This window comes from Procambarus clarkii, chromosome 14 (assembly GCF_040958095.1).
Source record: "Procambarus clarkii isolate CNS0578487 chromosome 14, FALCON_Pclarkii_2.0, whole genome shotgun sequence".
NCBI lineage: Eukaryota > Metazoa > Arthropoda > Malacostraca > Decapoda > Cambaridae > Procambarus > Procambarus clarkii.
In genome coordinates, this window is record NC_091163.1 from 10,747,132 (window position 1) to 10,770,500 (window position 23,369).

Sequence of the window (23,369 nt, forward strand, 5' to 3'; positions counted from 1 at the left end):
TAGCAACATAGCTCTATAATTTTACATAGGTCAACAATGTTGATAATGTCCTCAAAGCAAATCACTCCGAGAACATTATAAAAAAATTCTCCATATGTACACATTCTCTAAAATAATCGGTGTCTTTTTCATAAAAATTTGTATGTTGAAAATTACTTTCATATCTCACTTTTTTAAACAGCTCAAGTTGACAAGTTGTCAGCTCTTGGATTCCGGGATGTCGACTGCAAGCACGCTCTACACAAGTGTGAGGGAAGGCTTGATGACGCAGCTCTCTGGCTGACACACAATGCACAGCCCGTACCTGCTCCTTCAATTGTACCAACTGACGTAACTAAGAAGAATGCCATTAACTTCCATGCATTAGAAATCAAGACTGGGAGTGTTAATATATGTGTTATTGATGACTGTGGTGATTGTGATGTACCTCTGCTAGAATTTTCACTCTCTCACTTAGGACTAAAGCAGGTAATGTTTTTATTGCAAACTTGGCTTTCTTGACAATTCTTAGACTGTTTGGCCAATTGATCCTTTTGTTACCTTCCATGTATTATATTTTATTTTGCACTGATAGTTAATTACCATATTATAATTACTTAATTGTAGTTACAGGATGAGTTATGCTCATAGTTTGTGTCTTTAAATATTTTATAAAATTAAGACATAAATCTATTGATAGTTTTGTCAAATAGAACTTTCCCCTGATGATTGTTATGTCCACCAGCTACTTTTCCTGAGGAAATATTTATGATATTCTTTCTATTTCAGTGTTTCTGGATTTTGATCCTTTATCTTCTTGTTCTGTTTGGGACAGACAGTAAGAAGTGTATCTTATTAACTTTCTTCTGCCTTGTCATTGTTTTGTAGGTGGTGATCAGTCCTCCATTGTTTCTTCTGTGTTCCAATTTTGGAAGTATCAACAAATTGGAACAGTTGACTTGAAAATAAAGTCAACTGGTTGAGTACGAGAAAAATTTGATGCATACCTTTGAACTCATTCTAATTTAGCTACAGGCTTTATGAAATGTGGTGCTACACCAGTGTTGCATGTTATAATGCCAGTGGCACACAAGTAATAAGTAATGTTTTATCATTGCGCCATCCACGTGCTTAAATGTTATCCAGCGGTTGGCATGCACTTGACAGGCCTCGTATACTTTCTCGTTTATATGGTCCTCTGGTGACATAGTGCTTGTAACAGTCACTCAAAGATCACTTTCCTTGTCTGACTTCATTAGATTCCTGCAGATGAACTCATACTTTTGTCCAATCTTGACCAATTGGAAGTTGGCCGGTGCTGCTTTTCTTGGATGAATGATGCATTTGGCATGCTTGGGTTAACCTCCTTTTGTCCACTTGGATCTACAGGCTGCCAGTGTATATGACGTCATTCAAGGTTTACAATATGGTTGCAGTGGATGCTATGCAACTTGATTGGAATCATTATACAGTATTCTGTATAATGATATAATGATTGGAATCATTATATCATTATTCTTGCTTTGGTGTTTAGAAGGAAGATCATCATGTCTAATATGATTGCCTCATATAGTTCTGCAATATCAGAGCCTCTCAACTTAGTGGTCACTTATAATGACGAACAAGGGCTAGGAAAAATTTTGATTTCTTATTGATTTAACTTTTGATGGTCATTTCTAAGCCATATTGATTAATATTTCTATTACAGTACTGTAGCTCCATAACAGTATGATTCTGCAGAGATTTTTAAAATTCCTTGCTGTGCTTTGCTGATACAGCTTAGAATAGCACTCCTCATGTTAATGCAAAACCTAACAAGTCTTAGAAATGTGTTATTTATATGTGTTTTATTATTTGTTTTATGAAATCCCCCAAATATTTGGCCATAAATTGACAGAAAATAAAGTAAAAGCCCTGTTAGTCCAGTAGTCTCAGTAGTTTGAAGCTAGTCCAATTGCACTAAGTTCAGATTATTGAGGTTCTATTATATACAGTACAAAATTTGGAAAGTATTTACTTCATAATTGAGGTTATATAAACTGGGTACTGTACTTGCTTGTCCATCATCGTGCTTATTTTTCAGGACTGGCAAGGACAAGGCTCAGCAAGCTGCTCCCTTTCAGTGGATTACTATAACCGTGCACTCTCTGGCTGGGAACCATTTTTGGAACCTTGGTTGTAAGTAGTAAATGTCTATCAATTTATACTTCTTTGTATGGTACAGTAGTCTTGATTTGAACTTTAGATTGGTGTATATTGTCATATATATATAAAGATAACCATTAAGACACTCCAGGGGCCCTGAAGTGTTTGTGAATGAATCTTCTGGTTGTCACTCTGAGTTACAATGAATGGTCTCTAGGTTTCCCCTTCAGCACCATCATAACTCTGCAGGAATGTCTGGAAGGTTTTGGATGCCAATACTAACCTTCAGCACCATCATAACTCTGATGGAATGTCTGGAAGGCTTTGGATGCCAATACTAACCTTCAGCACCATCATAACTCTGCAAGAATGTCTGGAAGGTTTTGGATGCCAATACTAAATACTGTATAAGCATAACGTTCATATAGAGTTATGTATTTGTTTTTACATTTTTGTTTCCTTTCAGATGCCAATCAGAGTGGAATAAAAGCCCATCCCATGATCTTCAAGGAGATCGATTAACTATAAGTGTGAAGACTTGTGATACTGTTAATGTAAACATCACCAGTACACTGCTGGAGCTCTACCACATGGTGAAGAATAATTGGTCTTTGGATTATTACAACAGAGACAGGTGAGGATGTTGTGAAGCCTGTATAAGCTTCTATAGATATGTAGCATAAAAATTGCATTTGAATAATTTGCTATGATTTTTAATCAACATTTATCTCAAAATTGTAAACAAACAAATCCACAAGAGCCGTTATCTTGAGTTATCTTGAGATGATTTCGGGGCTTTTAGTGTCCCCCCGGCCCGGTCCTCGACCAGGCCTCCATCCCCAGGAAGCAGCCCGTGACAGCTGACTAACACCCAGGTACCTATTTTACTGCTAGGTAACAGGGGCATAGGGTGAAAGAAACTCTGCCCATTGTTTCTCGCCGGTGCCTGGGATCGAACCCAGGACCACAGGATCACAAGTCCCGCGTGCTGTCCGCTCGGCCGACCGACTCCCTAATTTTATAATTTGGCTATATTTTAATGTTTCATCGTGATGAGGGTTCGAACCTACGTTCGAGAGGATCCCAGACGCGCCTTAATCGACTGTGCCATGACATGGCCAAAAGAATTGCAACACCTTTTTACTACTCAGAATTGTGTTTTCGTATTCATTCTTCCTGAAAGAGGACCCATTGGTTGCCCCACCCCCAAGCCAGAGCCACTCAGGATATGATTCACACGCCAAGCTCTAATATACCTGCCACCCACCACCATGGCAAAGAACTTTTCCAATGATCTTGTCACGTATTTGAGATGGGGAGACAGTGGAGAGTCTAAAGAAAAACTGTTTGCCAATGACACAACGAACTGATCATTTCACTCAGCTTTCCCTGCAAGTGAACATGGAATCACAGGTAAAATCAGTTATTGCTCTGCTAATTATTGCTTAGTAACTTTCTACTACATGAGCAATCACCAAGGGGCACAATATGGCTGGGGAAGCTGGCAGCTGTCACTTATCACCTGGCTCTCCACTCTTTCACATAAAGCTGTGCTTGATGTTGGGACACTCTACTTGGTGGGATTTGTTTCCTTGAAATTTGTTGTTCGTCACAGGGTGTTTCATGCTTTAGTGTTCACTTCATGCCATGGAGTGTGATAGTTAACAGAAAACTGTAAAATTAGTGTTTTTGTTTATTTATATCAGGATTAGTGCTGGTACCAGTGCTATACTATGTCACCAGCTGGTTACACTACAGCTGCTCTCAAGTTTCATCACCAATTCCCCTCATTTTGTCATTAGTTAGCACCTTTCTTTTATTCTTACCTACTTCAGCTTGACTAATGATGCTGATATATATCAACTACTGTAACACACAAGGAAAAGTGCATTTGCACCTGCCCCTGCCAGAGATTTCAGCCCTTAGTGGAACAGTGGATATTAAACTTGCTGGACCTGTTTTGTTCACTTGGCTCTTTGTATACTTGAGTATACCTTAAATCATAAGTTAATGCATTGTTGTAGAGTCAGTTAATTTAGGAAGTGCTTTCAAGCGATTAATATACAGTATCTTATGTTAATATAATATTTTGTGTGTTATTAGGAATTAGGTGTTACCACCTGGAATTCAGTGATTTACAGGTGAAAATACCCAGACTAAGAGGTTAGTGGGGTTACAGGTATAATTCATAAGTTCAGGTGTTTACCCATTTGTTCTTGCAGACTGGAACTGGGATTTTGTCAAGCACCTGTATTTTCCCAAGTGCTTTATTCTTGTTTATTCTTGTTATTGAAGAGTAGAATTCTTGTTTAAGAGATGTACATTTACAATGGACAGGTTGGATTACTTTAACATATCCTTAGTACAATGATATAATGATGAAAGTACACAAACATTCATACCAAAACAGAGAAGCAGGACCAGAAAATAGGAATGATTCAACAGAAATTGTGAGAGGGCCAGAGAGTAAAAGAAAAGAAAATGGGTTCAATATCAAAAGAGGCCTAACCCACAAACATACCAGCTCTATAAGCAAGCTAGAAACAATTATACAGCAGTGAGGAGAGAGGTAGAAAGGAACTTTGAGAAAAGTATATCTGACAGATGTAAAACAGATCCAGGCCTTATCTATAAATTCATTAAAAGTAAGCTGCATGTAAAGGATAAAATCCAGAGATTGAGAATCGGGAACAGGACTACTGAGAATGAAAAAGAAACGTGTGAAATGCTAAATGAACAGTTCCAAAGTGTGTTTGTACAAAATTAGGATTTCAGAGAGCCGGACCAAATACCAATTCCAGAGCAAGCTATAGAATACATAGAAGTATCTCATGACAGTGAAAAAATTACTCAAGGGGCTAGGAAGACCTAAAGTGGTTGGACCTGATGGCATTTCTCCTTGGGTGCTGCAAGAATGTGCAACTGAGTAGAGAATTCCACTCCATTTAATATTCCAGACATCACTGTGCACAGGAATCTTAGCAGATTTATGGAAAAAGGCAAACATAGTACCAATCTATAGAAATGGTAGTTGAGAGGCACCTCTAAATTATATCCTGACCGCTCCGAACCTACAAATTTAAATTACTTGACAATTTTCTTTCTTACATGTCAAGAATATTTTTATCCTGAACAGCTGTTACAAACCTTCTCTTATGTAACACGAACTGCATAGTTTTATTCTAATTCCTGTAACGATAAATATTTTTAAATAACGTTTTACAAAATATTTCTTTATTTAATTATTCAGGTTGGATGTAGAATGCAGCGGAGCTCCACATGAAGGGTATAAGGCAGCAGCAGTTAGTCCTCAAGGGTACCGCCGCCGCTCTCCATTCATACCCTTTGCTCTAAAGAATGAAACTGGCTGTGACCTTTCATTTGCCACCTTGACTTCTACACCAGATAGGTAAATTGTTGTGTAGAAACTCATAAGTGTTTGCAGGTGGTGAAAGCTCTTAGGCTCAGTACACTTTCTCCTGACGATTAAATGAAAAAGGAAGTTGCATTTGTAAATAGACATAAAAACTAAGTAATTGGATGGCCTTCTGTTTCACAAAGTGTTCTCCGAGATTATTAATTTTTCTGCATATATATAATGCGCTTTCTCATCATTCAAAGACTAATACGCTAACAGATAGAAAATAATTCCATTATATCCTCTCATTTTAACAATTTTGTTTACATTTATTTTTTCATCAGTGTTCTTCATTCAGCATTTTGTGTACAGGGCTGCTTTCCTTGCCGGCGACCTGGCAGGTTACAGTGTCCTCAAGAGTCCATATCTTGTAGTACGGTGCAAGCATTTATGGCCCTTGGCTGTTGCCATAGAGATTATGAGCCCATCTTTTCAGCGAGAGGATTTTGAGTGCTTTCCATTTGCAGTGTGTGTGCTCTGGGCAAGTCTGCCACCTCTGTTGCTGCTCTGGCAGTTGATCAGCATTTTTGTTTAGCTTCTTTTAGTTTCGTTTCCAAACCCTCCTTGTAGGTTCAGATTCTGAAACAGTCGCAGCTTATGGATGTGCTGCCATTGAAGGAGTGTGTGCTGGCAGCAGCAGTTTCTGGGTCTGTTCCTCCAAGATTTTGACAGTAGCCTCAGAGCATATTTATGCTCTTCTAACCTCTTTTGTTTTGTCGAATGCTTTTTGTCTCCTAACCCTTTCCCTCCAGGTGTATTCTAGAGTCCCAGTTCATGGCTCAAATATGCACCCCTCATAGGTTTCTGCAGTACTGTATAACCTTCCTTAGAGTCTCAGTTTGTGGGGCCTGCATCAGGTCTTGCTCTGACCGTCAGCACATCTGCCCTGCTGCTTCAAGCAAATGCTAATATTTTATGCTCACAGTCATTGTCCTGAAGCATTCTTTATCTATGGGAAAGATAGCAATCCTCTTCAGTTGCCTGTTAGCTGTTATTTTACTTCACTTGTTCCACTCACTCCATACATAGTGGGATTTTTCTGTTGAGTTCAGATTTGCTCCCATGGTCTCGTTATGTTTTGTGGTCCTGGTTTCTCAGCTTCATGTGTGGGGTTTTCTCTTCTCCCATACTCAGATTCAGGACTTATATTTTATATTTTCCCCATGGGGGCCTTCATTGCCCCTATTGGTTTCTAGATTCTCTCCTTTGCTTTTTTGGGGATGTATAAAGTTCCTTATGGGTTTTGTGGCCTTTCTGACCTCTTGCAGAAGGCTTCTCCATTTTTCTTCGCCTTTGCTTAGATATTTGATTACCTGCTGTTCAGTGAGATTTATGATTCTTATTTTTCTTATTTTTTTATTTTATTTCCAAGCTTTGTTAATCATTAATCATTATTTAACCCTGTATGGATTGATGCATTGTAGGAAACACACTGCTTTATCTAAAAATTTTATTACTTGTCCCATTTTTTAAATTTTCTTAATGTGTTGGCCAGATTAATTAATGCAATCATACTGTACAAGAGAACTTCTAGAGAAAGATCTTTCATATACTTTTAAGTATATAATAAACACATTTAACTTTCAGTATGGCCGATAGTGAAATCCTAACCCAGGATCGGATGCCAAAGATGGATTGGGTGCATGTACCTGCAGGAAATGTTGTACCATTTTCTTTTGAGGGGCGAGGAAAACAACGTCATCGTGACACCCATGAATTGAAGGCTCACCAGTTATTAGTGCAGGTGGATGGCTGGCAACCAGTTGGACCAGTTACTGTGGACAAAGTTGGCATCTTCTTCAGATTAGCTTCTTCACAGCCATCAGGACTTGTAAGTGTTGTCATATGTATAATAATTTATGGTATTCGTTGATTATTTGTGTTATGTTACTGTTCCATTTTTTTCTGGAGAACCCCTTCGGCTCTCTGGAGTTATCGGACTGATATACGGGATATTAGTCTTGGGCATTAGTAAATTGGAGTTCAGCCTACTGGGGACCATGAACCAGAACTTGGCCCCGCTCATAGAGCCACAGGGAGCAATGGCCTATAGAAATCCCTGCCATGTGGTTGGGAGAATTCCATGTCTGCCATTGACCCAGGTTAGGCACCCAGAAAGTTAGGCATAACAAAACAGACCCCACTTGGTAAGAAATAGCAACCAAAGACCGAACAGAGAGGCAGAACTCCCCCAAATTTTAAAGAAACAAGCAAACTTCATACACCGCCGCTGCACTGCTCGTCCACGCAGCCCTCCCTCGGAGGGGGAAAGCCCTGAACCCCCTGCGCAGGTCACTCACACCACCAGTTCAGAGGCTGAACATCAAAAGCAGTTTGCAGAGTTTGCTGTCATGCAGTTTCTGCAGGCGGCCTCATTTAGTCGCCATCCTTTGTCGGATTTGTTGCTGCTTTGGGTTGGCCATTCTAGGGCCTCTCGGAAGGGTCGTGCCAAGGCTCGTGGTTCCTCTGGTCAAGGTGGGCCCTTAGTATCAGTTTCTTAGCCGGCACCTTCTTCGGAGCCTGCGTTGTCTTGTTGGCGCAATGCTCGTGCTGCTCATCGGTCGGCTTCTCGTAAGGGGCATCGGCCCTTTTGCAGGTATGCCCCATTGCTAGAGGGGGGCTCGCGCTGTTTGCTCATGCTGGTCTCACGATCTGTGGGCATTTCAGATCGTATCTTTCGGCCTGTGATGGCCACAGGTCGGATGACCACTCTGTCCCAGGTCTGGCTTCTAACCGGGTTCTTAGATGGTGTCTCTGGACATCCGGGATGCGTATTGGCACATTCAGATTCATTCAGGCTTCAGAGACTGTTTAGGTTTCATAGTGGGGCGTCAAGCTTACCACTTTCGTTGCCTTCCCTTTGGCTTGAATCTGGCACCTCATTTATTCACACGTCATATCTGGGTTGTGGTGACCCGTCTGCGTCTGCTAGGAGTTCGGGTTCTGGCCTACCTCGATGACTGGTTGGTGTGGGCTCCCAGCCGGTCAGCTTGTCTGCTTGCCAGGGGTGTGGTTCTTTCCCACCTTGCCGGGTTCGGGTTCCTTGAGAACCTGAGGAAGTCCCATTTAGTTCCGTCCCAGGTTTGGGCCTGGCAGGGCCTTGTGTGGGACTCTCAAAACTATTCCATGTCTCTCCCTCTGGCGGTGTTGCTGCGGCTGTGGTCCCATCTTCAACTGTTTCTGAAGGGTTCGCAAGTCACTTGGCTGTACGGGAGTCTGAACTTTGCCGTGCTGGTTTACCCGCTGGGTCAGGTTTGGCTTCGGTGTCTATTTGGGTTCCGTCGGGGACATCTCTTCCGCCTCTCTCGCAATCACTTGAGTTCACCTTACTCATTCCTTGTCTCCTAATATCAAGGACAGTGGCTGCATTTCATGCTTGACCCTCCTTACTGCAACAAACCAGGTTGGAGGCCGTTGAGCTGTCTCGCTTGGGTTTTGGGGACCAGGATTTGGGGGCGTTGGTCGCTTCGACCTTGGTTCCTTCCGTGCCGCTGCCTCCTTCCCAGGTGGGCGTGGTTCGCCCTGCTCCTCCTTCCCTGCTTCTGGCTCCCAAACGTCTGAGGGTTTCGGGGGTCAAGGCGGGGCTTAGCTCGAGCAGCTGTGTGGGAGCCTGAACTTTGCCCAAGCTTGAGTCTGCTTGGACTCCTTTTGCCCCTGCTTAGACCCTTGTGCCTTCTGGGCAGGGATTGTTGCTGTAGGGGAGGGGGTGTTCATCCCCTCTCCTTACCTTTCTTACCCTCCTTGTCCTGGGAAAAAACAAAAAAATTGTTTTAACATAACTAGTTTTTCATTTGGTTCATCAAACATTTATTGCACATTCTTTTCTGGTGCTTTTGGTAGTGTTAAACCCTGCTCTTCCCTCCTCTCAGATTAGCGGTTTCGTTGTTTATATTTTTGGCATGAATTTTGCTCTACAGTTTGAGTTGCCCTAACTGGCCGCCAGGGCGGCGGTCCGTCGTGGCACACCATCCCACAGCTGTGGTTTGTTGTTACTCGCTCTTTGCATATGGTGACTGGACGGTTGAAAGTTTATCATTCTTTTCCTGCAAATCGGAGTGTTTTTAATTTAGTTTATGCACTCTTGTTCTTACCAGTGACTCAGTCGTTCACTTTTGTGTGACATGTCTCAGGTGTGGGTTATGTCTGTGAGGAAAGAGGTGGGGAAGTACGTGACTTGGTGTGTTTCCCTCATCACTGCTGAGGTGTCGTCAGTAGTTTTGGTAAGTTTGTACTCGCCTCGTACTCTTCTAGTTGTGCTTGCTGGGGGTTGCACTTCAGCTCTTTGGGCTCACCTCTTGCCTGTCTTTCTACTGGTGTGCACATTCCTGAGCTTCTTGAGCTCCTAGGTCATTTAGTCCAGTTGGTCATTTTGTTAGTTTGCAGCTTTCTCAATCTTTTCTGGAAAAAATAAGACTGCGGGCTTCCGGAGGGGTTATGGATGCTTGGTTGGTTAGGTCGGGGGTGCCAACACACCAGACACATGTTGTGTCAGGTGGTGGCTTTTCGTAGCTGCCTTAGGGCCACTGGTTCGGTGACGGTGGACGCTCTTTGGGTAGATTCGGTTTCCTGGTTCGCTGTTCCAGGACTCGTGTTTGTCAGCTTGTCCGCAGTGTCATCAAGTCCAGCCAGCTTGTGGTCTACCCTCGTGCTCATGATGTTCGGGAGTAGGCTGCTCTTGTAGTGGTTTTTGGCAACACGTCTTGGGTAGACATTCAGGCACAAGTGTTTTGGAGGTCGAACAGGGCCCTGGCCACCAGGTATCTGGTGAACGTTCCGGTTCCTTCCCTGCTGTGGGTGGCTTTGGGGCGCCTGTCGCGACAAATTTGTTTGTGATGCTGGGGTAATAGATACTGCTGTTATAGATAAGTTCAATGCAACATTTTGGTTTTCCATGGTGTTCTTATACAGTATTTAATGTCTTTTGTAGTTAAAATGTTATAATCAGTTCAAGGTGGTAAGGTGATGAAGCTATGGAAGACTACTGAGGAAACTACCACAAACGTAGAACATCGGGTGTAATGATATGCCCCTTTTTAATAGCTACTAGTTCCCAATCTGTATTCACCTCCTTCCCTCATGTTGGCAGGTTTTGCTTGGGCTCAAGAGGAGTATGGCCGTCTCTCCTGAGCCTTGAGTGACTTGGAGCACTGCCTGGTGGTAGTCAGCAGAGGCATATTAGCACATGTTCACCATTTTACAGTTTTGTTTGTCAGTTTCCAACCATTTAATGGAGGGAGGTTGAGTGTTTAGTCACCTGTTTTTATGTGGCAGTTTGCAGCAGTAGAGGGTTAATCTCTGATCCTACTTGCTTCCTGCCTCTTTAAAGGGGTTAAGATTAATTTACAATGTCTTTGTCTTAGGTGGGTAGTCATAAGATCCTGGCATATTCATTATTTACCTAACATGCCAATGACTTAAAATACAAGGATCTACAGAGGTACTGTATAGAAAATGGCATTTCATTACTCTCAAATCTATTTTGTATTTTAATAATACACTTTGGCAGGATTACAAATTATGTATATCTTGGTTTAAGTCAAAAACACTGGCTACAAACACACTAAGGCAGAATGATTTATCAAATTGTAAACTGAATTAAATTTGCCCATTTGTGTATGGTATTTTCTGAACTTGTACTTGCCAAAAAGTAATTTGTGAAATAGAGAATGGAATATGGTGCTTTATTCAAACTTGAGCTTGAGACTCAGAAATGATATAAATATCCACACTACAGTATTCAGTGCAATTTATCAGTGTCCAGATTTTATATATATATATATTTGCAGAATTGTGAGTTACCAAGTGCCCGGGTGATTGTGGCAGTGACCCTTGATGGGTCAGCTCGGAAGCTAGTAACTGTGAGATCGGCTTTGCTTCTAACCAATCTTTTGAATTGCCCTGTAGACATCCGCTTGGAAAACTCCGCTCTGAGACTTGGAGGTGAGTTTTTTATTCTTGTGCAGTACTGTATTAAGCTCATTGTTTAAATATTATTTTATGACATTCAGTACTTAAAAAAATAAGGAAAAAGAATGCAGATCAGTAACATTATAGATTGGCTATTCTGTTGAGCCTAGTGTTTAGTAGATTCTATGTTTTTCATGGATGGATTGTATGGTGTCTATATCTACATATTGTAAGAATTTTAAGTGTTTTTGCTCAAACAAAACGGTTCTAAGCTTCTTTGTGAGCTACTTATAAGTCATATTTTTAACTCTCCCTTAAATTTTTTTAGGTGAATAAAAATAGAAAATAATTTTTATTTTCTTTATTTATATATAGTATGTACTTTATAAGAGTTCTTACATTCTTGTAAAGGCATTAGCAGGCATAGCATTTCAGGCAATTCCTTAATTCTAATTTTCCCTGGAATATAATCCCCCCACCCCAAATTGTTTAACAACCAGGTGCTCATTCCATGCTGGGTGAAAAGAGGCTACAGTTTAGGATTGGCACCCAGACGGTCCTTCCCGGCCAGGATACAAACCCAGGGTCGCAAAGTGCTGGGCAAGTGCTTTACCACTGCTCCACAGGGACTTTAAATTATAGTTTTAACCACAAAATTCACATTTACTGTAATTAAAGTGTGTTTATAACATCTCCAATACAAATTGACACTTTATTCATACACCAGAATAGTGTTATACAGTGCTGTATTACCTTTATAAAGCTTAACACTATACAGAAGCTTTGCATTCATTTATGTATTATGTAACATAAAAATTTGACTGTACATACATTATTTAAGTTTTGTATTGAATGAGTCGTATGTTATGGAATAGGAATACATCTTATTGCTGGCCTTGAGAGGCTCATCACAATACTATATAGTTCTGCTTTACACTAAGCCTCAAGGAACACATTCCCAAGTAAAGCTGGCAGTAGTTGGAGTTTGTGTAAAGTAGTAAAATGTCAAATTCACTGCAAAATCTTATCACTAGTAAAGGTTTTGGAATTGACTGTTGCAAACAAGTTTATTTCTGGGGGGAGCCTCTTGTGGCTCTCTGAAGCTTAAGCTGAAAATTTAATTTTACAAATCCTTCCTTATCTGATGTTACTGATTGACAATGATAAACTTCCTTGCTTTATATAACTTTATTTAATTAAAAAAGCTGGAGGAGAGTCATCTATTTCTATAGGTTTTTCGGATTCTTCAGCTAGCCCATCTTGCCTGCATAAAAATAAAATTATATTATCACCTTAATCATGTAATCTGAGGTTACGAGCTTCTCGCATTTGTAAAGTATGAAATACTTTACTGTAATGTAAACTTAGGAAAAGGTAACCATGCTGAAATCGGGTTCATCAGACTACTAAGATGGAATTTATAAACTTATGTCATGGTGTCTCATCTTCCGAGTACTGTCATATGGCACTTTGAAGCTACTTTACCATTCTAAGTGTTTATAACCCTTAGAAAGCAGTAATCGTTTTATGTTGATTCACAGGGTAATGCGGTTATCATCATGTGAGGATTTAAACAATTATTGTCTGGGTTCTTATATCCTATTATATCCTTATTTCCATCATGTATGATGGAAATACATGTCCTATTATATCCTTATTTCTATCATGTATGATGGAAATACATGTCCTATTATATCCTTATTTCTATCATGTATGATGGAAATACATGTCCTATTATATCCTTATTTCCATCATGTATGGTGGAAATAAGGATATAATAGATCTGTTTGGATGTAATATAGTTTATGTTGACCCTTTAAAAAAGTCCTGCTGCCATTTCATGTTACGTTACTAGATGAATATGGTTATCGTCATGTGACAGTTATCATTGTGTGTGTGTGTGTGTGTGTGTGTCACATTGGTGGCGTGTGCCTTGGTCTCAATCCATACTCTTGCCCATATGGTGCAAATTAGACTACATATCATCGCCTAGAGGCCATCCCCATTGAATATTATGTTCACATCTTTTCACTACTCTATACTGGTTGTAATAGAGTTTACCCAGGTGAACCAAACATCAGTTGAAACATTATCGTGTGTTATGTGAATTATGTGATTTACCAAGGAATTCAACACATACACACTTGTAAATAAAGAGAAACAAGTGATAAACAATCAGTGAAACATCTGAGGATAACACAGGAAGCATCAGCAAAGTCGAGCACCGGGCATTGAGACGCCAGCCACATTACCACGTAACCTTTGAAAGCGCCTCCACCCATTGAAATGATAAATATTCACTTATTTACATGTTTTACTTACATTTTGCATATAAATTAATACAGTAATTCTATAATGAAAATTTTTTTGTTGGAACTTTTACATTTTTTTGCTCATAGGCAGAAATGAGCAATTTTACTATACTATAACTGCATTCCAAGTGTTAAATCTCGCCCGTTCTCTGAAGGTGAGATGAAGAGGTGGTGATAATACTGTATATTTCTTTTAAATATCTTGACAAAGAATCTATGTGAACCTTGCTTTTGGGGTCACAATTTTATGGTGATTGTTCCATCAGCCTTTGATTCTTTAATTCTGCATCAAAGGCTTTTTCTTAGCAATGTGTCCAAGGATAAATATGTTACTGGAGAAAGAGGGACTAATGTTTTGTATTGCTATAATCAAAGGTAATATTTTGTTACGTAACTGTGGTGGAAAATCTCATATTAGTAGTTTCATTTTATTTTAGATCTTTGATAGTATAGTGGGAGATTTAATAAAATAAATTACAACTATATCTTGTTGGGTTTGTTAGTGATGAAAGATGTATTTTACATAAATATTTATGTGAATACCCATACTAATTGTTTCAGCTACTCCACTGCTATTCAAGCGCTTGGCACCAGGTTCTACATATCCTGTGCCTCTCAAGTTTGTAGAGTTACAGATAAACATTCGGCCTGTTCCTGACCGCTCCAGAAGTGTCTTTAGCTTTTCAAACAAGCCTGTTTTTTGTACCAGTTTGCTTAAATTGGGATGTTTGGAAGGGGGTGTTAGACAGAGTCATGCTGTCAACAACAATAAGGAACATCCATTTAGGTTGGTTTACAGTACGCTGTGCACAGACACCAGTCTTAATCCTACTTCTCCTTTCATGTCTTACAATAGAAACATCTAGTTCACAACATCTCTAACTGGTAGCAGCTGGATGAGGATCGTGGAGCAGGAAATTGTTATTAACATTTACTTTCATTTTATTGATGCAATATTTGCTGGTGCTGGTATTTAGTGGTGACTGAAGACTTTGAACAATAATGAAGAATGGAAAAGTTGGATTAATTAATGTGGTGGATAGTTGGTAATATTGTTGATAATTAGTTTTTTGTTATATTATTTACAAGAATAGCATGGCTGCATGCAGAGAGGCAAGTTGTTTTGTTGAGGCATAATTTTGTTTGCTAGTGTAGGCATACATCGGTTTGTTTATTGTTGGCATTGCTTCCAAAACCAAAGTTACACAAGTTTTAAGGATTCTGTTGCATGTATGTATGTAATGCATGTATGTGTATGTAATGTATGTAATATATGTATATAATATATGTGTGTATGTAATATATGTATGTAATGTATGTATGTAATATATGTATGTATGTAATGTATATATGTGTATGTTTATATGCTTGTACAGTTAAACTCTCGTGAATGGATGTGGTCTAGCTCAACTCCAGACAAAATGCATTCCATTGCTGTCATAAGACCAGAAAGATTGGTTGTAATATAGAAGAATAGTCAGTTTAGAGAGTTGGCATTTTCACTGAATTGGAAGGTGGGGCCAAAATACTCTTCACTAAATTCAATAAAATATAAAGCTTTGAGTGTAATTGAAATCTTGATGCAGAGTTGGGTACTCGGTGGCACCGTTTTACAGTGTTCCAGTTTTCCAAGTACATTTTAAAGCAACATATTGGTCACGTTAGCTGTCACTTCCCAACTTCAGAGATCCTAGGGACAGATTCATAAAGCACTTATGAACCAGTCCATCTTTTCTCAATCTTTGGCGGCTTTGTTTACAATTATTAAACAGTTAATGAGCTCCAAAGCACCAAGAGGCTGTTTATAACAATAACAGCAGTTGATTGGGAAGTTTTCATGCTTGTAAACTGTTTAATAAATGTAACCATAGCCGCCAAAGATTGAGGAAAGATGTACACGTTTGTTAGTATTTGCGTAACTGCTTCGTGAATCTGGACCCAGGTAAATGCCTATGCCAAGCTATACATGGGGAGATAGACACTGTTGATTTCTCAAACCCAGAATGGCCTTCTTTAGGTTTATTAATCTGCACTCATAACCTCCTTTAAGGGATATTAAGCTTCAAAGGAGACTGGTAATTATTCTCCTGCTAATTGCTAGTTAGTCTGCCTAACTACTAAGCCAAATTGCTACCAGGTTTCAGCACCTCTACTGTCTATAGACTAGCAAGGTACTTCCCAATTCACCTATAGCACTCAAACTCCATGCAACTGGTAAATTCTGGACAAATTGTTATGGAATTTGAGCATAAAAGGGATCTGCTCAGAAAGCTACTGTAATTTTCATCTACACTTATAGCCTTTTTTCTGAGACATCTCTGTTTCTTCATTAGGCAAGAATACCCATAGAAAGAGGCTGCAAGGGTAAAGGTTAAATAACAATTCAAGTAAACCAACATCAAGGCATTGACCAATATTCCAAGGTGTAATGTCATAAATACATTCAATGTTTATGCTTACCAAAGAATTTTTATGTATTTTAGTTACAAATTACTGTACAACTTAAAATGAGTTCTGCCATTTTACCTGTTGAGTTGTAATGTGGAGTGATTGTGGATATGAGCGGTGGCTGTTGTTTGGCCGTGTGTTTGAGAGCATTGGACATAATATTGTAACAGAGCAACAAAGTGCTCTGGCTTAGAAACAAAGGAGTTTCTACTGTATTAAAACACTATTGTTTCTTAATAGTTTTGGTATCGGACTACAGGTCTCTATTATCAAAATATTGCTCTTTAGATTTCACTATTAAATATATAATAATTTTTGTAGTTCACATTTGAAAAGACAGGCAAGACTGGATGTAGTGCATTTCTTGGGCACCTGGGATGGGTCTACAAATTTTGACCAAAATGCTATAATTTAAGTGTTCTTGAATTATGCAACATCACTGCACACATTTGAACTTTATTCTAATTAGAAATACATATGTAAGTGTAAATATGCAGTATTTTAATTTCATCTTTGTGTGTCTTCATTTACTAGCAATAATACTCCAAACTGCAATAATTTGTTGTTTGAATCATGAAATGCTCCACTAGAGCTTCAGAAGTATAACATTGAAAGTCTCATTGCTGACATTAAGCAGATTTGTGAACAATGAGATGCAAGCTTGAGAGATCAAATTAGTAACTTTGCCAGAATATTAATACTGTGCATTATTTCACCAGAGGTTATCTGCAATCCCAAGTTTAGTGTCTCATTGGCACCTGCTCTACTGGGGGTATTTGCTCTCATGCTTTTCCCTAAGATTTATTCCTCTGCCTATTTTATTGCTATTACAGCACTCAGGGTTCTCATATGTGTATGCAAATACCTCGCTGTTGCATGGATTTCGATCTGTTTCTTTTTTATGAATGGTTATCCAGTTTGGCTTCATGGGTGTTGCAGTTTGATCAGTTTTCCAACCAGTTCTTGGCTGTACCCACAGGTGGACTTTTTGCACACCATGTTCAAATTTGCCCATCAACATCGTACCCGAAAGTTCAGTATTTGCCTGTTTTATTACAGATTCCGTGCCACATGTTCTGGCTTCAGCTGTCCTATTTTCCATTGCATCTTATTACTCTTGGGCCCAACTTCCTTATGGGTTTCCCTAGATTTACTCATACAATGTGGGTCACTCCTACCTCTACTGAGGAAGCCATCTTGGTCTTCCTTCTTGACACTTTGGGCTTCTGATGTTATATATTTTTTTTTTAGCACCTCCAGTTTTCTTTCTTGCCTGTGGATTGGTTGTTTGCCCATACCTTATGGGTGGGTCTTTGGTGCTAGTTCTTTGCTCCCTGTTCTGTGTGGTATGTGAGCATTAAGCATATTCTTTCTGTTTTGTTTTGACCCTTTTTGTTGTAGTGCCTGGAGGTGCTTTTTCCAGTATCTCTTTTAGGTGAGATCTCTTGTACTTCTGGGCTCTAGTGTTTACATGCCCTCAGAAGCCCCTCTTCTTCTCCACAGAGTCTTGGGTAAGTATTGCACAGAATAGCTACCATTTTTCCCTTCTGTTTTCTGCCCTTTGATCAGAAAGTGAGTCACTCATAGCATGGGGAGATTTTTGCTATGTCCTGGGAAGAACTGAATATTGTTCTAAAGGAATGACTGAGGGACTTGCTCCAAAAGAAAGCTTTTCATCTACTTTTAAATTTCTGTTTTCAAAACTTACTTTTTCAAAACTGATAATTTTTTCTCTATCTTGAGTTTAAATATACCTTGTCCAAAATTGTATTTTTGTCTTTAGTATCTTTATATATTTTTCTGAGGGGAGCCCTTTCGGCTCCCCGGAGCTATCCAGGCTGATATGGACATGTTAGACTTTGGCATCAGTCATTGTGAATGGAGTTCTAGGTTTACCAGGGACCATGAGGGACCATTTTTCCATTTCGAATGCCATTTCCAGCGGCATTCGATGGTATTTGGTGGCCCCTCCTCCTTTGGGGGGTTCGAGGCTGATGGGGCAGGTCTCTTCTCCTGTGCTCTGTCGGGTCATCTCGGAGTGGGTGCGCTTGGGAGGGGTCGAAATGACTATGTCCCTCAGATGGGTTTCCTGTCTGTTTCTAGTCTATTCTATAAGCCATTGCTCCTCGTGCCTCTCTGAGGGGGCCAGGTTCTGGCTCATGGTCCTGGTAAGCCTGTGAATTCCATTCACACTGATGCCAAAGTCTAATATATTACATATCATCCTGGATAGCTCCGGGAGCCTCTGGGTGTCACCCAGAAAATGGCGTTTCATTACATTCAACGCTGTTTTTTTATTATAAATTTAGGGCTTATTTATAATTTGCAATTCACATTAAATTTATGATTTATAATTAGCATTGCATACATTTTTTGGAAATTAAAAAATAAAAAACCTGTTTTTTTTATCATTTATTTTCTGTGGGGAGCCCCAGAGGCTCCCTGGAGCTTAACGGGCTAATGTACTTTATATTAGACCAAGACATTAGCTATGGAGTTCGGACCTACCAGGGACCAGAGCTGGAACCTGGCCCTTTCAGAGATGTTTCAGGGAGCAATGGCCCTGGAAAACTCCCCCTGTGGTTGGGGTTTTTCCTTATCTACCATGGACTGGGGTTAGGCACCCCAGAAAGGTAGGCGTAACAAAACAAACCCCACATGGTAAGAAATTAAAACAAAAAACTGAACAGAGAGGTAGAAACTCCCTACAATCCCATGAAAAGAAGCAAACGAGCAAACACCACACTTTACTGCTGCACCACTCGTCTGTGCAGCCCTCCCCTCCCCTCCTCGAGAGGGGGAGGGGGGGGCCCCAGACCTAACTGCATTGACTGCCTAGCACTCCAGTTCATAAGCTAATATCAACCAGGACAGACGCTTCTTTGGCCTCAGTTTCGTAGGCGGTGTTTGCCTTCGTGGCACTCACTGCCTTGTTTTGTGTTGTGTGGTGGCCAGGTGTTCCTCATCAGTACCAGGGCTGCATTCTCCTAAGAGCTTCCTTCCCTAAGCGCCCTGTGAGTTCTGTCCCTGTTTGACAGGGTTATCTTCCCTGGGGCGTTCGGGAACCATTCCCATAGAGGTTCTTGGTGCTCGGCATTTGCCTCGCCCTTGCCTCTTTGGGATTGGTCCCTTCGAGTGGCTCGTCTGCTGGATTCTCGGGGTTTGGCTCTCCGTGTGGTTCATGTCCGGGGAGTGTCCAACGTCTTGGCATACGGCCTGTCTCAGTTGATTCCTGTTCATGAATTGGCCGGTCGTCACCGACTCATTTCATTGGTCCTGCCAGACGTACGGACTCCCAGACATGGACATCTTCGCGTCGGCGTGGTCTCAGCGTCTCCCATTCTATGCGGAACCCTTTCCCGCCTGCGAGGTATTTGCTGTAGATGTCTATCGGCAGGACTGGTCGAGGTGGAGTTACCTGGAGTCCTTCCCAAGGACTCCAAGTCCTCATGGCACCTTGGTGGCTGGCTCAGCTTTGTTTTCAGACGCTGCTTGATCGGTGTCCAAACCTGGGGTGTTTCCCGCGGGTCCGTCTCTTTCGGCAGGTCGGACCGGTCTGGTACATAGTTGGTTCGGCCTTCTCCTTGGCTCTTCGTGTCTGGTCTTTTGATGCGGGTGTATCACCATCTCTATGGTGATCAGGTGGCTTCGTTGGTGTCCCATCTGCGAACTTCGTCTCGGCGACAGTATGTAGTTTCCTGGGGTTTCTTTTTGCCTTTTTCTTGCTCTTCGTAGGTTGTCTATTCTTTCGCTTTGGATTGTCTTGTCCTTTGTTGGTTTTTCATGACTGTTAATTGATGCTTCTTACTGTTGCCGCATATCGTGCGGCGCTGGCGGAGCTGCTCCGGCTTGCATTCGGGGTGGACATCACATCCTCCCCATTCCGTATGCTTTCTCGTGCTTTGTTTCACTTCCGGTTTGCTCATGCGTCGTCTGAGCCATCCTGGTCCTTGGTAAGGGTGCTCTCTTATCTTTCCTCTCCTCGGTTTGTGGTAGCCCCTTTGGCTCTCCTCCGGTGCAGGGGGTTTCTGCTCTTTTGGTACTGGTGGTAGGTTTGTACGTTTGCAGCCTTCTCCGTCTTTCTGGCAAAGGCCAAGACGCCTGCTTTCTGGAGGGGGTCCTTGGGTTATTAGTGCATGGTTGGTTTGGCCGGGGGTGCGTCATGTGTTGTGTCCAGTTACGGCTCTTCGCTATTACCTGCCTGCTGTGACTGCGGATGCGCTTTGGATTGATCTGGTTTCCCTCGTTCCCTGTTCCAGGGCTCGCGTCTCCCAGGTTGTCCGCAGGGTTCTTAAGTCTACCAGCCTGCGGTCTGTCCTTGTGCCCGTGCTGTTTTAACGTTTGCAGCTTTGGCTGCCGTGTTTGGTAACATGTCTTGGGCTCATTTCGGGGACGGGGATTTGGAGGTCACACAGGTTCCTGGCTGCCCGTTATGTGAGCGTATCTGCTCCTGGGCTTTATTGTGTTGCTTAGGGTTGTAGGTTGCTGCATGTTGTGTCAACTTCGCATTGTGGAGTTTGTGGCGGCCGCCTCCCGGGTCATCCCTTTCTTTTCCTTTCCTTTTCTTTGAGTATGTAGCTCCAGGGAGCCGTAGGGGCTCCCCATAGAAAACCAGCGTTGAATGTAATGAAACTCCATTTTCTGGGTGAGCCCCGGAGGCTCCCTGGCAACCCTCCCTCCCACCAGTCAGCATTTTTTTGCTTCTGAACTGGAGTGCTAGGTAGCCGGCGCGGTGAGGTCTGGGGCCCCCCACCCCCTCTCAGGGAGGGGAGGGCTGCACGGACGAGCAGCATGGCAGTAAAGTGTGATGTTTGCTTTTTTCTTTGGGATTGTATGGAGTTTCTACCTCTCTGTTTGTTTTTTTGTTTTAGTTTCTTACCATGTGGGGTTTGTTTTGTTATGCCTACCTTTGTGGGTGCCTAACCCCGGTCGATGGCAGATAAGGAAAACCCCCAACTACGGGGTTTTTTTCCAGAGCCATTGCTCCCTGAAATCTCTGATGGGGCCAGGTTCTGGTTCTGGTCCCTGGTTGGTCTAAACTCCATAGCTAATGTCCCGGTCTAATATAAAGTACATTAGCCCGATAAGCTCCAGGGAGCCTCTGGGGCTCACTCAGAAAATGGCGTTTCATTACATTCAACGCTGGTTTTTATCATTTATTATTTGTTTCCCTTATCTCAGACAATAGAATTCTACAAGTGGCAGCCAAAACCACAATACCCATACCACTGGTGTACGTCTGGGCTCGTCTATATGTACGACCTATCAGTTTGGTAGGGGGGGGTTGGTTGTTTTGTCAGGAGCCCCTGCACTGGCTCACACTTCTTCAACCACGCCAGGAGGCTGCTGATTTACGAATGTGTCCTGCCATCAACACACATGCCTCACCTTTTAGGTTTGATGAGATTTTATCTAGTTTGGGAATATTTGTTGCATTGTTGCTGGTATTCAAACGCTATACTGTATACTGTTACTTTTATTATTTCACTATTTTCCTTGTGTGAAATAAAATAGTTGTGTGCATTTACACTAAAATAATAGGACTTTAATTTTCTGTGCAGTGACTAAGAGCTTTATTGGTTACAACTTCTAAGCCATTGTGACTAAACAATTTTGTTGTGTTAATGTGTGCAAAAAATATAAATTGGTTTTCTTTAACATTGTAAAGAATGTAAAGAACTTAGAGAGAGTGAGAGAGAAAAAAAAGAGAGAGAGAGTGAGAAAGAGAGAGAGAGAGAGAAAGAAAGAGAGTGAGTGAGTGAGTGAGTGAGTGAGTGAGTGAGGTGAGTGAGGTGAGTGAGTGAGTGAGTGAGTGAGTGAGTGAGTGAGTGAGTGAGTGAGTGAGTGAGTGAGTGAGTGAGTGAGTGAGTGAGTGAGTGAGTGAGTGAGTGAGTGAGTGAGTGAGTGAGTGAGTGAGTGAGTGAGTGAGTGAGTGAGTGAGTGAGTGAGTGAGTGAGTGAGTGAGTGAGTGAGTGAGTGAGTGAGTGTGAGTGAGTGAGTGTGAGTGAGTGAGTGTGAGTGAGTGTGAGTGAGTGTGAGTGAGTGTGAGTGAGTGTGAGTGAGTGAGTGTGAGTGAGTGAGTGAGTGTAATTACCTAAGTGTAGTTACAGGATGAGAGCTATGCTCGTGGTGTCCCGTCTTCCCAGCACTCTCTCTCATATAACGCTTTGAAACTACTGACGGTCTTGGCTTCCACCACCACCTCACCTAACTTGTTCCAACCGTCTACCACTCTGTTTGTGAAAGTGAATTTTCTTATATTTCTTCGGCATCTGTGTTTAGCTAGTTTAAATCTATGACCTCTTGTTCTTAAAGTTCCAGGTCTCAGGAAATCTTCCCTATCGATTTTATCAATTCCTGTTACTATTTTGTATGTAGTGACCATATCACTTCTTTTTCTTCTGTCTTCTAGTTTTGGCATATTTAATGCCTCTAACCTCTCCTCGTAGCTCTTGCCCTTCAGTTCTGGGAGCCACTTAGTAGCATGTCTTTGCACCTTTTCCAGTTTGTTGATGTGCTTCTTAAGATATGGGCACCACACAACCGCTGCATATTCTAGCTTTGGCCTAACAAAAGTCGTGAACAATTTCTTTAGTATATCGCCGTCCATGTATTTAAAAGCAATTCTGAAGTTAGAAAGCGTGGCATAGGCTCCTCGCACAATATTCTTTATGTGGTCCTCAGGTGATAGTTTTCTATCTAGAACCACCCCTAGATCTCTTTCTTTATCAGAATTCTTTTAAAGATTTCTCACATAATATATGGGTTGTGTGGGGTCTATGTTCTCCTATTCCACATTCCATAACATGGCATTTAACATTAAATTCCATTTGCCAAGTGGTGCTCCATATACTTATTTTGTCCAGGTCATCTTGAAGGGCATGACAATCATCTAAGTTTCTTATCCTTCCTATTATCTTAGCATCATCAGCAAACATGTTCACATAATTCTGTATACCAACTGATAGATCATTTATGTAGACAATAAACATCACTGGTGCAAGAACTGAACCCTGTGGTACTCCACTTGTGACATTTCTCCAGTCCGATACATTGCCTCTGATCACTGCCCTCATTTTTCTATCAGTCAGAAAATTTTTCATCCATGTTAGAAGCTTTCCTGTCACCCCTCCAATATTTTCCAGTGAGTGAGTGAGTGA

At 41.3% G+C, this 23,369-nt stretch overlaps 1 protein-coding gene across 8 annotated transcripts in view; it reads left to right on the forward strand.

Annotated features, from left to right (window-relative positions):
* The window catches only part of Vps13D (vacuolar protein sorting 13D), a 249,867-nt gene that overhangs the window by 121,083 nt on the left and 105,415 nt on the right, over positions 1-23,369 (forward strand). For 6 of the 8 annotated variants that reach the window (XM_069324372.1, XM_069324377.1, XM_045763846.2 and 3 more), the window contains 7 exons: positions 182-468; positions 2,063-2,157; positions 2,591-2,758; positions 5,375-5,533; positions 7,130-7,373; positions 11,329-11,482; positions 14,323-14,548. In XM_069324372.1, the coding sequence (XP_069180473.1) occupies positions 182-468; positions 2,063-2,157; positions 2,591-2,758; positions 5,375-5,533; positions 7,130-7,373; positions 11,329-11,482; positions 14,323-14,548 (1,333 nt within the window). Of the gene's footprint in view, positions 1-181; positions 469-2,062; positions 2,158-2,590; positions 2,759-5,374; positions 5,534-7,129; positions 7,374-11,328; positions 11,483-14,322; positions 14,549-21,390; positions 21,605-23,369 lie in introns of all 8 variants that reach the window. The other 2 variants (XM_069324374.1, XM_045763861.2) reach the window with 1 other exon arrangement.